The 13,756-nt window shown below is 44.5% G+C and overlaps 1 protein-coding gene across 1 annotated transcript in view; it reads left to right on the top strand.

Annotated features, from left to right (window-relative positions):
• The window catches only part of LOC126106408 (uncharacterized protein CG43867), a 429,676-nt gene that overhangs the window by 182,574 nt on the left and 233,346 nt on the right, over positions 1-13,756 (top strand). The window contains exon 2 of the mRNA XM_049912680.1: positions 4,985-5,113. Coding sequence (XP_049768637.1) covers positions 4,991-5,113 — 123 coding nt within the window. The 5' untranslated portion in view covers positions 4,985-4,990. The remainder of the gene's footprint in view (positions 1-4,984; positions 5,114-13,756) is intronic.

The raw sequence follows: 13,756 nt of genomic DNA, 5'->3' as shown, positions 1-13,756 counted from the left end.
CAAATATTCGTCAAATTTCTTTAACAAAGGTCTTTCACGTGGTGCTTTAAAGGGGTGTTACACTGTTGTCATATTTTTCGTCAAATTTCAACATGACGGGCAACAACTTATTATGTGCCGCAGTTGCTAGTACACAATTGCACTTTCTGTGTATTTGGAAGAAAAGCGGCGGAAAAAAAGGAAACGTACTTGGATGACGCCAGAGGTATTACGTCAAGATAATGAAAGCATTCAGCAAAATTTGTTACCAGAGTAGCAAGTGGAGGACGACAAGTCTTATACAGGGTGTTACAAAAACGTACGGCCAAACTTTCAGGAAACATTCCTCTCACACAAAGAAAGAAAATATGTTATGTGGACATGTGTCCAGAAACGCTTACTTTCCTTGTTAGAGCTCGTTTTATTAATTCTCTTCAAAATCACATTAATCATGGAATGGAAATACACAGCAACAGAACGTACCAGCATGACTTCAAACACTTTGTTACAGGAAATGTTCAAAATGTCCTCCGTTAGCGAGGATACATGCATCCACCCTCCGTCCTACGGAATCCCTGATGCGCTGATGCAGCCCTGGAGAATGGCGTATTGTATCACAGCCGTCCACAATACTAGCACGAAGAGTCTCTACATTTGGTACCGGGGTTGCGTAGACAAGAGATTTCAAATGCCCCCATAAATGAAAGTCAAGATGGTTGAGGTCAGGAGAGCGTGGAGGCCATGGAATTGGTCCGCCTCTACCAGTCCATCGGTCACCGAATCTGTTGTTGAGAAGCGTACGAACACTTCGACTGAAATGTGCAGGAGCTCCATCGTGCATGAACCACATGTTGTGTCGTACTTGTAAAGGCACATGTTCTAGCAGCACAGGTAGAGTATCCCGTATGAAATCATGATAACGTGCTCCATTGAGCGTAGGTGAAACACATGGGGACCAATCAAGACATCACCAACAATGCCTGCCCAAACGTTCCCAGAAAATCTCTGTTGATGACGTGATTGCACAATTGCGTACGGATTCTCGTCAGCCCACACATGTCGATTGTGAAAATTTACAATTTGATCCCGTTGGAGTACATACTGACGAAACTAAAATGAGCCCTAACATGGAACTTAAGCGTTTCCGGACACATGTCCACATAATATCTTTTCTTTATTTGTGTGTGAGGAATGTTTCCTGAAAGTTTGGCCGTACCTTTTTGTAACACACTGTATATAAATTACATACGAATGGATGAGAGTGTATTTCGGTATTTGCTCAGTAAAGTGGTTTCTCATATTACAGGGCAGAATACCCTCTTGAGAAATGCTTTATCTGCAGAAGTCGGGCAAACTGCACTGCGATTTCTTGATACAGGAGAGAGCTACTCTAGTTTACAACACAGCACTCGAATATCTCATTTCACATTAACCAAATAATTCCAAAAACGTGTGAAGTGATTTATAAAGCACTGAGGAGGGAGTATGTGAAGGTAAATAAATGTTTCGTACACTATATTGGCAATATGAACTATTTTCATTTTTGAATAATTTAATTAAAGGAATTAGTGTTCCAACAACCACAAAATTAATAAAAACTACGAAACAGATGAAGCGCTTTTCGACTTGCATCCAGAGTTCAAAAATAGACAAACTAGAATGGAAAGTCAAGAAAGACTGATGAAACGCAGCCTGGATCTTTCCAGATGTAGAAATGGATGACTGTAACGGTGATTGTGGACATGAAGTCGCCTGTAGCATATTCCACCTGCCCATCAATTCATAATTAATAGCATGCAATGTGCACCTTGCTCACCCCCCATCCCCACCCTAGTCGAAGTAAGTTTATTAAAAAAAATGAGAGAGAGAGAGAGAGAGTGAGAGACGAAGGAACACACAGACTTTGAAGCCATGTTACAAACACGCTACAGAGACGTCAAAAAGCTGTAGCGACGCCAGCGCTCCAAGCGGTTACATTTTACATTGCAGTGCACAGAAGATGAACGACATTAATGATCAAATAGCCGGCGGTTCTAGGCGCTACCGTCCGGAACCGCGCTGCTGCTACGGTCGCAGGTTCGAATCCTGCCTCGGGCATGGATGAGTGTGCTGTTAGTTAGGTTTAAGTAGTTCTAAGTCTAGGGGACTGATGACCGCAGATGTTAAGTCCCATAGTGCTCAGAGCCTTTTTTTAATGATCAAATCTACGGCGAAGCTCTAGATTTAATCATATTTATTTGACGGCAGGCGAGATTTGACAAAGTTTCTTATTACGCCATAAAATCTCTCTGACATAAATATTTGACATATCAACTTTGAAAAAGAAATATGATAGTGTAATGCCGGCCTAAAAAGCTACGGATGGACATACGCTGTCTCTCTCTCGTTTAATATACATGGTATAAAATACATATATATCCATACTTCCATGTTAATATTATAAATGTGAAAGTAACTCTTCTGTTACATTTGCACGATTAACCGCTGAACAGATTTAGATTAAATTTGGTATGGACAAACTTGAGCACTGAGGAAGAACATAGGCTACTTTAGGAAGCCTGTAGTACAAGATAATTACTCATTTAAAGAATATAACGGGAATTAGGGAAAATAATTACTTGGCAAAAGCTGTTTACTGCAGTCTTTGACTTTTGAACTTTATCATATTTGTGAAAATGCTTTTATTGGTTAACATGCTCCAGATAATACGCTTCAAGATAATACAACACTTATACAGTCCTCAACGTGTATAACCCACACATCTGTAGTAATATACACTCCTGGAAATTGAAATAAGGACACCGTGAGTTCATTGTCCCAGGAAGGGGAAACTTTATTGACACATTCCTGGGGTCAGATACATCACATGATCACACTGACAGAACCACAGGCACATAGACACAGGCAACAGAGCATGCACAATGTCGGCACTAGTACAGTGTATATCCACCTTTCGCAGCAATGCAGGCTGCTATTCTCCCATGGAGACGATCGTAGAGATGCTGGATGTAGTCCTGTGGGACGGCTTGCCATGCCATTTCCACCTGGCGCCTCAGTTGGACCAGCGTTCGTGCTGGACGTGCAGACCGCGTGAGACGACGCTTCATCCAGTCCCAAACATGCTCAATGGGGGACAGATCCGGAGATCTTGCTGGCCAGGGTAGTTGACTTACACCTTCTAGAGCACGTTGGGTGGCACGGGATACATGCGGACGTGCATTGTCCTGCTGGAACAGCAAGTTCCCTTGCCGGTCTAGGAATGGTAGAACGATGGGTTCGATGACGGTTTGGATGTACCGTGCACTATTCAGTGTCCCCTCGACGATCACCAGTGGTGTACGGCCAGTGTAGGAGATCGCTCCCCACACCATGATGCCGGGTGTTGGCCCTGTGTGCCTCGGTCGTATGCAGTCCTGATTGTGGCGCTCACCTGCACGGCGCCAAACACGCATACGACCATCATTGGCACCAAGGCAGAAGCGACTCTCATCGCTGAAGACGACACGTCTCCATTCGTCCCTCCATTCACGCCTGTCGCGACACCACTGGAGGCGGGCTGCACGATGTTGGGGCGTGAGCGGAAGACGGCCTAACGGTGTGCGGGACCGTAGCCCAGCTTCATGGAGACGGTTGCGAATGGTCCTCGCCGATACCCCAGGAGCAACAGTGTCCCTAATTTGCTGGGAAGTGGCGGTGCGGTCCCCTACGGCACTGCGTAGGATCCTACGGTCTTGGCGTGCATCCGTGCGTCGCTGCGGTCCGGTCCCAGGTCGACGGGCACGTGCACCTTCCGCCGACCACTGGCGACAACATCGATGTACTGTGGAGACCTCACGCCCCACGTGTTGAGCAATTCGGCGGTACGTCCACCCGGCCTCCCGCATGCCCACTATACGCCCTCGCTCAAAGTCCGTCAACTGCACATACGGTTCACGTCCACGCTGTCGCGGCATGCTACCAGTGTTAAAGACTGCTATGGAGCTCCGTATGCCACGGCAAACTGGCTGACACTGACGGCGGCGGTGCACAAATGCTGCGCAGCTAGCGCCATTCGACGGCCAACACCGCGGTTCCTGGTGTGTCCGCTGTGCCGTGCGTGTGATCATTGCTTGTACAGCCCTCTCGCAGTGTCCGGAGCAAGTATGGTGGGTCTGACACACCGGTGTCAATGTGTTCTTTTTTCCATTTCCAGGAGTGTAGTTAAATGCGAAAGTAAGAAAACCACATCGACTCCCAAGTGGATGAATTGGGGAATGAAACTTACTTCTGACATCAGTGAACATAAAGCATGACGTACACGTTGTACAGCTTCTTCAATAGCAAGATGCACAGACGCGTCCTCCCAGCACACCCTCCTGCACCCATCACTCGGCAGTGACACTGTCTGCCGCAGGGGAGGCTATGCTTACTCCAACAAGCAGGCAGCACGTGTTCATCTTGGCCAATTCTCTACTGGACAAGTGCTTATAGCTCTTCAAGTATATGCTGTAGAGTCCGTGTTAACTGGACGTTTTCAGATTATGGAAAGCAGAGAACTTGCAATAGGAGTGATTTGTTTGACAGTACCGAAGACGAAAAAGCGCTCAAAGTTCTTCAGGCACGCATTTTAGAGCCCATATTTAGCGACCAGCTTTGCCATTTCAGAGACGTTTGTTATCAGGTGCCCGGCCATAAAAATCTCCCCGTCGTCAGAGTGACTCATGTCAGTCGTTTTCCCCTTATGCAGCCTGTATCATCGCCAGAATGATTCCCCGTTGTCTTTGCTCCACTTACATACCTCTTTACCACGGCGCGTGGCTGCGGTGCCCAAGTTGCATGCAAATGAAAGACTTGCACCAGGCAGAAGATCATCTTTCCTGGAGAATTCTCAGACGATCGTGTCATCAGACTCTTTATTTGATTGAATGTTTTCAAGGAAACGAATAAATGTGTTGCAAACAAATGTAAGTACAGAAACAGCAAAAAAATACATACAGGCCTACAGTGTAATCTTGAATTATTGTAGGTGCGGATGATGGAGCAGCAGCTGGCACAGGCGGACTGGGCGCCCGGAGAAGCTGAGGAGCATGCACAGGCCGGCAGCGGACGCAAGGACACTGCCATCACCAAGCTGGAGACCCAGGTCGAGGAGCAGGTGCGTCCAACCACCTCTAGTCTACTCTGTACTGCTAGCTGCAAGGCCGTGGCTGTCACCAAGATGTGGAGGAACAGGTCAAGGAACAGGTGTATCCAAGTGCTGTAGTCTAGTCTATACTGCTAGATGTAGAGACGTGGCCATCACCAAGATGTGGATCCAGGTCGAGGAGCAGGAGCGTCCAAATACTCTAGTCTAGTGTATACTGCTAACTGCAGGGACGTGGCCATCACCAAGATGTGGACCCTAGTCGAGGAGCAGGTGCGTCCAAATATTGTTGTTTAGTCTGCTGCAGGGCCATAGCCATCACAAAGTTGTGGATAAAGGTCGAGGAGCAGGTGTGTCATTCTTGTCTAGTCTATACTGCTAGCTGCAGAGCCATAGCCATCACATAGATGTGGTCCAGCCTGAGAACCAGGTGTGTCCAAATACTGCTGCAGAGCCATAGCCATGACATGGATGTGGATCCAGGTCGAGGACCAGGTGTGTCAAAATACTGTAGTCTAGTGTATACTGATAGCTGTGGGGCCACAACCATCACCCATATGCAGCATTTCAGCCCAACTACTCTATTAGTGCACACAGCTGCAGGACCATGCCTACCACCAAGATGTTCCATCACTAAACTGAAGACCCAGATTGAGCAGAAGGTATGTATAACTATTCTAGTAGTCCATACAGCTGGTCACAAGAACGTAGTCATCACAAAGGTTAAGACTTGTTGAAGATGAGTTGCATCCAAGTACTTTATTAGTCTGCACAGCCGGCCCCACCACCTTCACCAGGCTTGAGACATAGGTTGAGGAGCAGGTGCCTCCATCTACTCTTGCACTGTACACAGCTAATGACAAGGACACCACCACCACCATCACCAAGCTGGAGACGCAGGTTGAGGAGAAGGTGCATGCAACTACTCTACCAGACTATAGAGCTGTCCACAAGGGCACATTCATCACTAAGCTTAAGGCACAGGTTGAGGAACAGGTGCCTCCATCTACTATAGTACTGTACACAGCTAATGACAAAGACACCACCATCACCAAGCTCGAGACCCAGGTCAAGGAGCAGGTGCGACCAACCACCTCTAGTCTGTACTGCTAGCTGCGAGGCCAAGGCTGTCACCAAGATGTGGAGGAAAAGGATCGTAGCCAAGTGCTCTAGACTAGTCTATGCTGCTGGCTGCAGGGCCACAGCCATCTTCAAGATGTCGATCCAGATCGAGGAGCAGGTGTGTCAAAGTATTCTTGTCTAGTCTATACTGCTAACTGCAGAGCCATAGCCATCACATAGATGTGGATCCAGGTCGAGCAGTAGGTGTGTCCAAATAATCTAGTCTAGTATATGCTGCTAGCTTTGGGGCCACAACCATCACCCAGATGCAGCATTTCAGACCAACTACTCTAGTAGTGTACACAACTGGTGTCTATTCTAGTCTAGTCTGCTAGCTGCAGGACCATGGCTATCACCAAGATGTACCATCACTAAACTGAAGACCCAGATTGAGCAGAAGGTATGTGTAACTATTGTAGTAGTCTATACAGCTGGTCACAAGAACACAGTCATCACCAAGATAAGGACTTGTTGAAGCTGAGATGCATCCACCTACTTTATTAGTCTGCACAGCTGGTCCCAAGAACACTACCATCACCGAACTTGACACACATGTTGAGGAGCAGGTGCCTCCATCTACTCTAGTACTGTACACAGCTAATGACAAGGACACCACCACCATCACCAAGCTGGAGATCCAGGTTGAGGAGAAGGTGCATGCAACTACTCTACCAGACTGTAGAGCTGTCCACAAGGGCACATTCATCACTAAGCTTGAGGCACAGGTTGAGGAACAGGTGCCTTCATCCACTGTAGTACTGTACACAGCTAATGACAAAGACACCACCAATCACCAAGCTCGAGACCATGGTTGAGGAGCAGGTGCGTCCAATCACCTCTAGTCTTCTCAGTACTGCTAGCTGCAAGGCGAAGGCTGTCACCAAGATGTGGAGGAAAAGGTCAAGCAACAATCATATCCACCTGATCTAGACTATACTGCTAGCTGCAGGGCCGCAACCATCTCCAAGATGCAAATCCAGGTCGAGGAGCAGATGTGCCCAAGTACTCTAGTCTAGTGTATACTGCTAGCTGCACGGACATGGCCATCACCCAGATGTGGACCCTGGTCGAGGAGCAGGTGCGTCCAAGTATTGTTGTCTAGTCTGCTGCAGGGCCATAGCCATCACAAAGATGTGGATCAAGGTTGAGGAGCAGGTGTGTCATTCTTGTCTATACTGCTAGCTGCAGAGCCATAGCCATCACATGGATGTGGATCCAGGTCAAGGACCAGGTGTGTCAAAATACTCTAGTCTAGTGAATACTGCTAGCTGTGGGGTCGCAACCATCACCCAGAAGCAGCATTTCAGCCCAACTACTCTAGTAGTGTACACAGCTGGTCACTATTCTAGTCTAGTCTATACTACTAGCTGCAGGACCATGCGTATCACCAAGATGTGCCATCACTAAAGCGAAGACCCAGATTGAGCAGAAGGTACGTGTAACTATTCTAGTAGTCTATATCTAGTAGTCTATACAGCTGGTCACAAGAACACAGTAATCACGAAGGTTAAGACTTGTTGAAGATCAGTTGCATTCAACTACTTTATTAGTCTGCACAGCTGGCCCCAAGAACACCACCATCACCGAGCTTGCGACACAAGTTTGAGGAGCAGGTGCCTTCATCTACTATAGTACTTACACAGCTAATGACTGACACCACCTTCACCAAGCTGGAGACCCAGATTATGGAGAAGGTGCGTGCAACTACTCTGCTAGACTATAGAGGTTTCCACAAGGACACAGTCATCACCAAGCTTGAGACCCAGGTTGAGGACCAGATGCCGCCAACTACTGTGATAGTACACACACCTGGCCAGAAGGACGTGCCTTCACCAAACTTGTGACCCAGGTTGAAGAGCAGCTGCATCCAAGTGCCCTTGTAGTCTACACTGTTGGTCACAAGGATACTGCCATCACCAAACTTGAGACCCAGATCAAGGAGCATGTCCTTGAAAGTACTTTAGTAGTCTACACTGCTGGCCACAATGACATCACTATCAACAAGTTGGAATTGCGACGCGGCTCAGAGATAATCACACTGGGCTCGCACTCAGGACCAGAATGAGTCAAATCCCCATCTGGCTGTCCTTATTTAGGTTTCCTGTAATTTTACCAAATCACGTCAGGCAAATGCTTTGATAGTTCCTTTGTAAGGTCACGACCGGTTTTCTTCCCCCGCTGCTCTAATCTGAGCCCCTGCTCCGTATCTAATGACCTAGATGTCGACGGGACGTTAATCCCTAATCTTACTTCCTTCCTCCCTTCTGAGAAATTTGCAAATTTGTAGTCTTACTCACTACTTAAACTAACTTACGCTAAGGACAACACACTCACCCATGCAGGACTCCAACCTCCGACGGGGGGAGCCGCGAAAGGCGCCTTAGATCGCGTGACTAACCCACACGGCCCTCCCTTCTGAGCTTTAGGGCCAGGTATAAGAACATGTGCGTGCAGTTCTCTGTACGGCTGCTAAACGGTGTGTCCATCACTAAGCTGGAGACCCAGCTGGTGTGTGTAGCTACTCTAGTAACATGGGCTTACAGCCGTAGTTGCAGATGCATTCTGCCCAGCCCCACTGTGGATAGGATACAGCATCATAGTAAAAATGAGTATACTCACTTCGCAACATTTTTTCCATCAACATTATGTCCTTCAACCTCAATATACCTCATCCATCTCTGTTCCAATGACGTTTTTCCACCTCTGCATCAGTCCTCTGAAGGTCTTACAGCACCAAAAAATAATTGGTAGATGGAATGCTTATTTCGAATAACCATATTGCACTTTCGTTACGTTGTCAGAAGTAGGGCTAAAGGCAACCTGGAGCACTTTGTACTTAAACTTGGTATTTTAGTTTGTGATACCATTCACGTCACAATCCAAGGTGGCAGCCACTTCGCATGTAAAGGAAGTATTGAACCATGTAATACCACTGACGTCACAATGGAAGATGGCAGTGGTGGAAAATATATAAATCCTAGATTGCGATGGTGTAGAATTTTTTTTTTTTAGAAGAAGATGGCACTGGTAGGAAATGAAATAGCCAACCATAGCGCAGTATTTTACCTGAAGCTAAACATCCAATAAGTAAGTAACCCACAATGTTCAAAAATATCTGACTCTGTGCAGAACCACACACACACATTGTAATATTCCATTTCTCTAAATCATCCCTCTCTGTTTTCATACTTTACTGAAAACGTTTAGGTAATATACTGTACTGTTTCATCTCTCTCTGTTTTATACACCATTAAAAATGGTTATGTCAGTTACTATACTGTTTTGCAATAAGTTCCATCCCTCCCTGTTTTATACTTCACTAATAATGAGTTATTTTGCATTAGATTGATAAAGAATGATTTTGTATTAGCTTCATAAAGAATGATTTAGCATTACCTTCTTGAAATGATCTTTACCCGAGTCTCTTTGTAAATGATTCAGAATAGCACTACTTCTACTGCTAGTACTTCTCTATATCATTCTGAGTACATATGCAATCTCAGTACCAGTTTCAGTTTTTTAGAGTGCAATACATGCATATTTTAAGTATACATCAATTACGTGTTGATTACAGTTATAAAATGTGTTAGAGGAGTAAAGAAAAAAATAAAGGCACATTAGACATAAAATTTATTACAAAAACATTACATTTATTTCCTTGTTTATCAACAATTAAACATATCAATTCAACTTCAACACTTTGTAGAACACCATCTATTGCAAACAGTATGTTGTTACGATTCGGGTAAATATGTGAAACATCTTCAGCAGCTAAACAAGTTTTAACATGTGTATCTGCCATAATAAAAGGAAACTGACAATGAACTGTGTTTTGTAGGCAAACTGTACTCAATATGAATAATATTTCCTTAATGTATCTTTCAAACAATTGTTGTACGCTACTGAGTCGGAAAGGAATGTAATCATAGCGAAAACGAATAACCTTGTATGTGAAAACTAAACTCTTTTGCAAATTAAACAGAGAACCACAACAGACAACCAAACAGTGAACGACATTTTCTATACGCAGTTATTAGCAGGATTACTTGTATAAGAAAAAGGAAATTATGTTATTTTGTAGGACTACTTTTGTAATAAACTGCATCCTCGTTATTCACTCGATACTGTGATAAATCATGCACATAGTGCACTGTTAAGAAAGTTAAGTATCACATCACTGATAGCTGAGAATCTTTGTGGTAGATATATCTTATAGTTCCTCAAATAAGGCAGGACTGCTGCTCCAAATTTCATATTCACGTGCCTTGTGCTCAAGATAGGATTTCTTTGTCCCTTCTTGAGTGCTGACAGTCATTTAGTGCGTACTGCATTTCTGCCATCATCCAGATGCTTTTATTCTGCAACACGTAATCATACAAATCCCTATTTTCTTGTATGGTAAGCAAAGAAGAAAATTTTATTACTGGTAGTAGCAGTATATATTAGACCTATATTTTTGTAATTTGATGATGCACCCTTAGAGGATAGCAATGTCAATGACTTAGTATCTAATAGTAGTTGTCTCGTTTTTAACCTATTTTCCTGCTGAAGCAGGAATTGCCTACTTGTTCAAAAAAGTTACGATTTGTTTCAACAAACAAAATCGATTAGTTAGCAGGTCAATTACACGGAATCAGCGGTGACGAAGCGAAAATGTGTACCGGACTGGGATTCGAACCCAGGATGCCCTGCTTATTAGGCAGCAGCATTCTAAAAGAGGACGGAGAAGCGTAGTGTAAGCAGTCTCTTTAGTAGATCTGTTACATTTTATAAGTGTTCTCCTATTAAGACGTGTCTTTGGTTGTCCTTCCTCACAACATTTTCTGTGTGTTCTTTTCAGTTTGAGTTGTTCGTAATTGTAATTCCTAAGTATTTAGTTGAATTTAAGGCCTTTAGATTTGACTGATTTATCGTGTCACAGAAGTTAAACGGATTCCTTTTAGCATGCATGTGAATGACCTCCACTTTTCTTTATTTAGGGTCACTTGCCACTTTTCGCACCACAGCCGTCCACAATACGAGCACGAAGAGTCTCTACATTTGGTACCGGGGTTGCATAGACAAGAGCTTTCAAATGCCCCCATAAATTAAAATCAAGAGGCTTGTGGTCAGAAGAGCGTGGAGGCCATGGAATTGGTCCGCCTCTACCAATCCATCGGTCACCGAATCTGTTGTTGAGAAGCGTACGAACACTTCGACTGAAATGTGCAGGAGCTCCATCGTGCATGAACCACATGTTGTGTCGTACTTGTAAAGTCACATGTTCTAGCAGCACAGGTAGAGTATCCCGTATGAAATCGTGATAACGTGCTCCATTGAGCGTAGGTGGAAGAAAGTAAAATGAGCTCTAACATGGAAATTAAGTGTTTCCGGACACATGTCCACATTAACATCTTTTCTTCATTTGTGTGTGAGGAATGTTTCCTGAAAGTTTGGCCGCACCTTTTTGTAACACCCTCTATAATTGTTAAATATAGAGCTATTGTAGCAGCATATTCTGAAAGGAGCCTAATTGGTATACAGTCTGGATCGGAAGACATACTTTTGTTAAGTGATTTAAGTTGCTTCACTGCTCCGAGGATATCCAGCCGGTGATAGTACTGTGCGGTTGTGACAGATCTGTGTATACTAGTAATAAAACTGTAAAACCGTTGCGAGTGTCTGAACACGCTAATCCCCAAAACTACTAGAAGAATTTTTATGGGGTTTTCACAGATTTTTTGGGGGGGGGGGGCAACGTACAGGCTTTATTTCATCATAATCAAATCACAAAATACGTTATTTAAAGTTACCTGTTCATGACTAAACCGTTGAACCGATGTTGACGAAATTTTATACAGAATAGAGATGGCGGTTATAGCTGAAACAACAGTTTATACTGCTTTTTATAAACGCCATTTTAACCTACGTGTTGAAACCGCCCAATGTAACCAGTCTCTAAAATAACGGGCTTTCGGTTTTTTTCTATTATTTCTTGTAATATACGTAGAAATCTACCAAAGACTGAAAAATTTTGTCTCTCTCATTTTCAAGATACGTAGAATCAAAATATTAAATCAAATAGGCAAATTAAATAAAGCTTTGCCCATCCACCGTTCGCTGCTTCTCTCGGTAAGTGATAAGTGGTTGAATACTACGAAAACTCACCAGTGTCCTCTTATTGATTCTAATGTTTTGAAACTCTGCTGAAAAATTTTGTAATTGAGTATCATGGCACTATTTGGGCATTACGAATAGTCAGTGCTAATGGGTGAAAACTGCGGTTCGAAATCTCTGTCTTTCGTGTTAATTTATCCGCTTACAAGGGCTGCAAGCAGATAGAGGCATAGAATGTGGACGCAGGCAACAAATCAGCTATTTTCTATTTTTGCTCTGAACTATGAATGGGGCCATTCTGTAATGCAACTAATGTCCGACGACAACATGAGAAACTACCATAGAGATCAGATGGCGAAAGTCTCGCACACTGCTTGTACACATACGTACCATGAGGTAGGCCACTCCATATGGTAACAAGTACACTATGTGATCAAAAGTATCCGGACACCTCCAGAAACATACGTGATCAAAAGTATCCGGACACCTCCAAAAACATACGTTTTTCATATTAGCTGCATTGAGGTGCCACCTACTGCTAAGTGCTCCAGCGACCTCAGTAGTCATTAGACATCGTGAGAGAGCAGAATGTGGTAGAACGTGGTCAGGGGATTAGGTGTCACTTGTGTCGTACATCTCTACACGATATTTCCATACTCCTAAACATCCCTAGATCCACTGATTCCGATGTGATAGTGAAGTGGAAACGTGAAGGCGCACATACAGCACAAAAGGGTACAGGCCGACCTCGTCTGTTGACTGACAGACACCGCTGACAGTTGAAGAGGGGCGTAACGTGTAAGACGCAGACATCTGTCCAGACAATCAAACAGGAATTCCAAACTGCATCAGGATCCACAGCAAGTACTATGACAGTTAGGTTGGAGGTGAGAAAACTTAGATTTGATGGTAGAGCGTCTACTCATGTGTCACACATCACACCGGTAAATGCCAAACGACGCCTTGCTTGGTGTAAGGAGCGTAAACATTAGACAATTGAACTGTGGGAAAACGTTGTATCGAGTATCGAATCACGGTACTCAATGTGGCGATCCCATGGCAGAGTGTGGGTATGGCGAATGCCCGGTGAACGTCATCTGCCAGTGTGTGTAGTGCCGACAGTAAAATTCGGAGGCGGTGGTGTTATGGCTTTGTCGTGTTTTCAATGGAGGGGGTTGCATCCCTTGTTCTTTTGCGTGGCACTATCACAGCAAAGGCCCACATTTATGTTTTAAGAACCTTCTTGCTTCCCACTGTTGAAGAACAATTCGGGGATGGCGATTGCATCTTTCAACTCGATCGAGCACCTGTTCATAATGCACGCCCTGTGGAGAAGTAGTTACACGACAGTAATATCCCTGTAATGGACTGGGCTGCACAGAGTCCTCACCTGAATGCTATAGAACACTTTGGGATGTTTTGTAACTCCGACTTCGT

The sequence above is a fragment of the Schistocerca cancellata genome, chromosome 10 (assembly GCF_023864275.1).
Source record: "Schistocerca cancellata isolate TAMUIC-IGC-003103 chromosome 10, iqSchCanc2.1, whole genome shotgun sequence".
In the NCBI taxonomy this organism is placed as follows: Eukaryota; Metazoa; Arthropoda; class Insecta; order Orthoptera; family Acrididae; genus Schistocerca; species Schistocerca cancellata.
The sequence above is the reverse complement of the archived record's forward strand: the minus strand, read 5'-3'. Positions and strand labels throughout refer to the sequence as shown.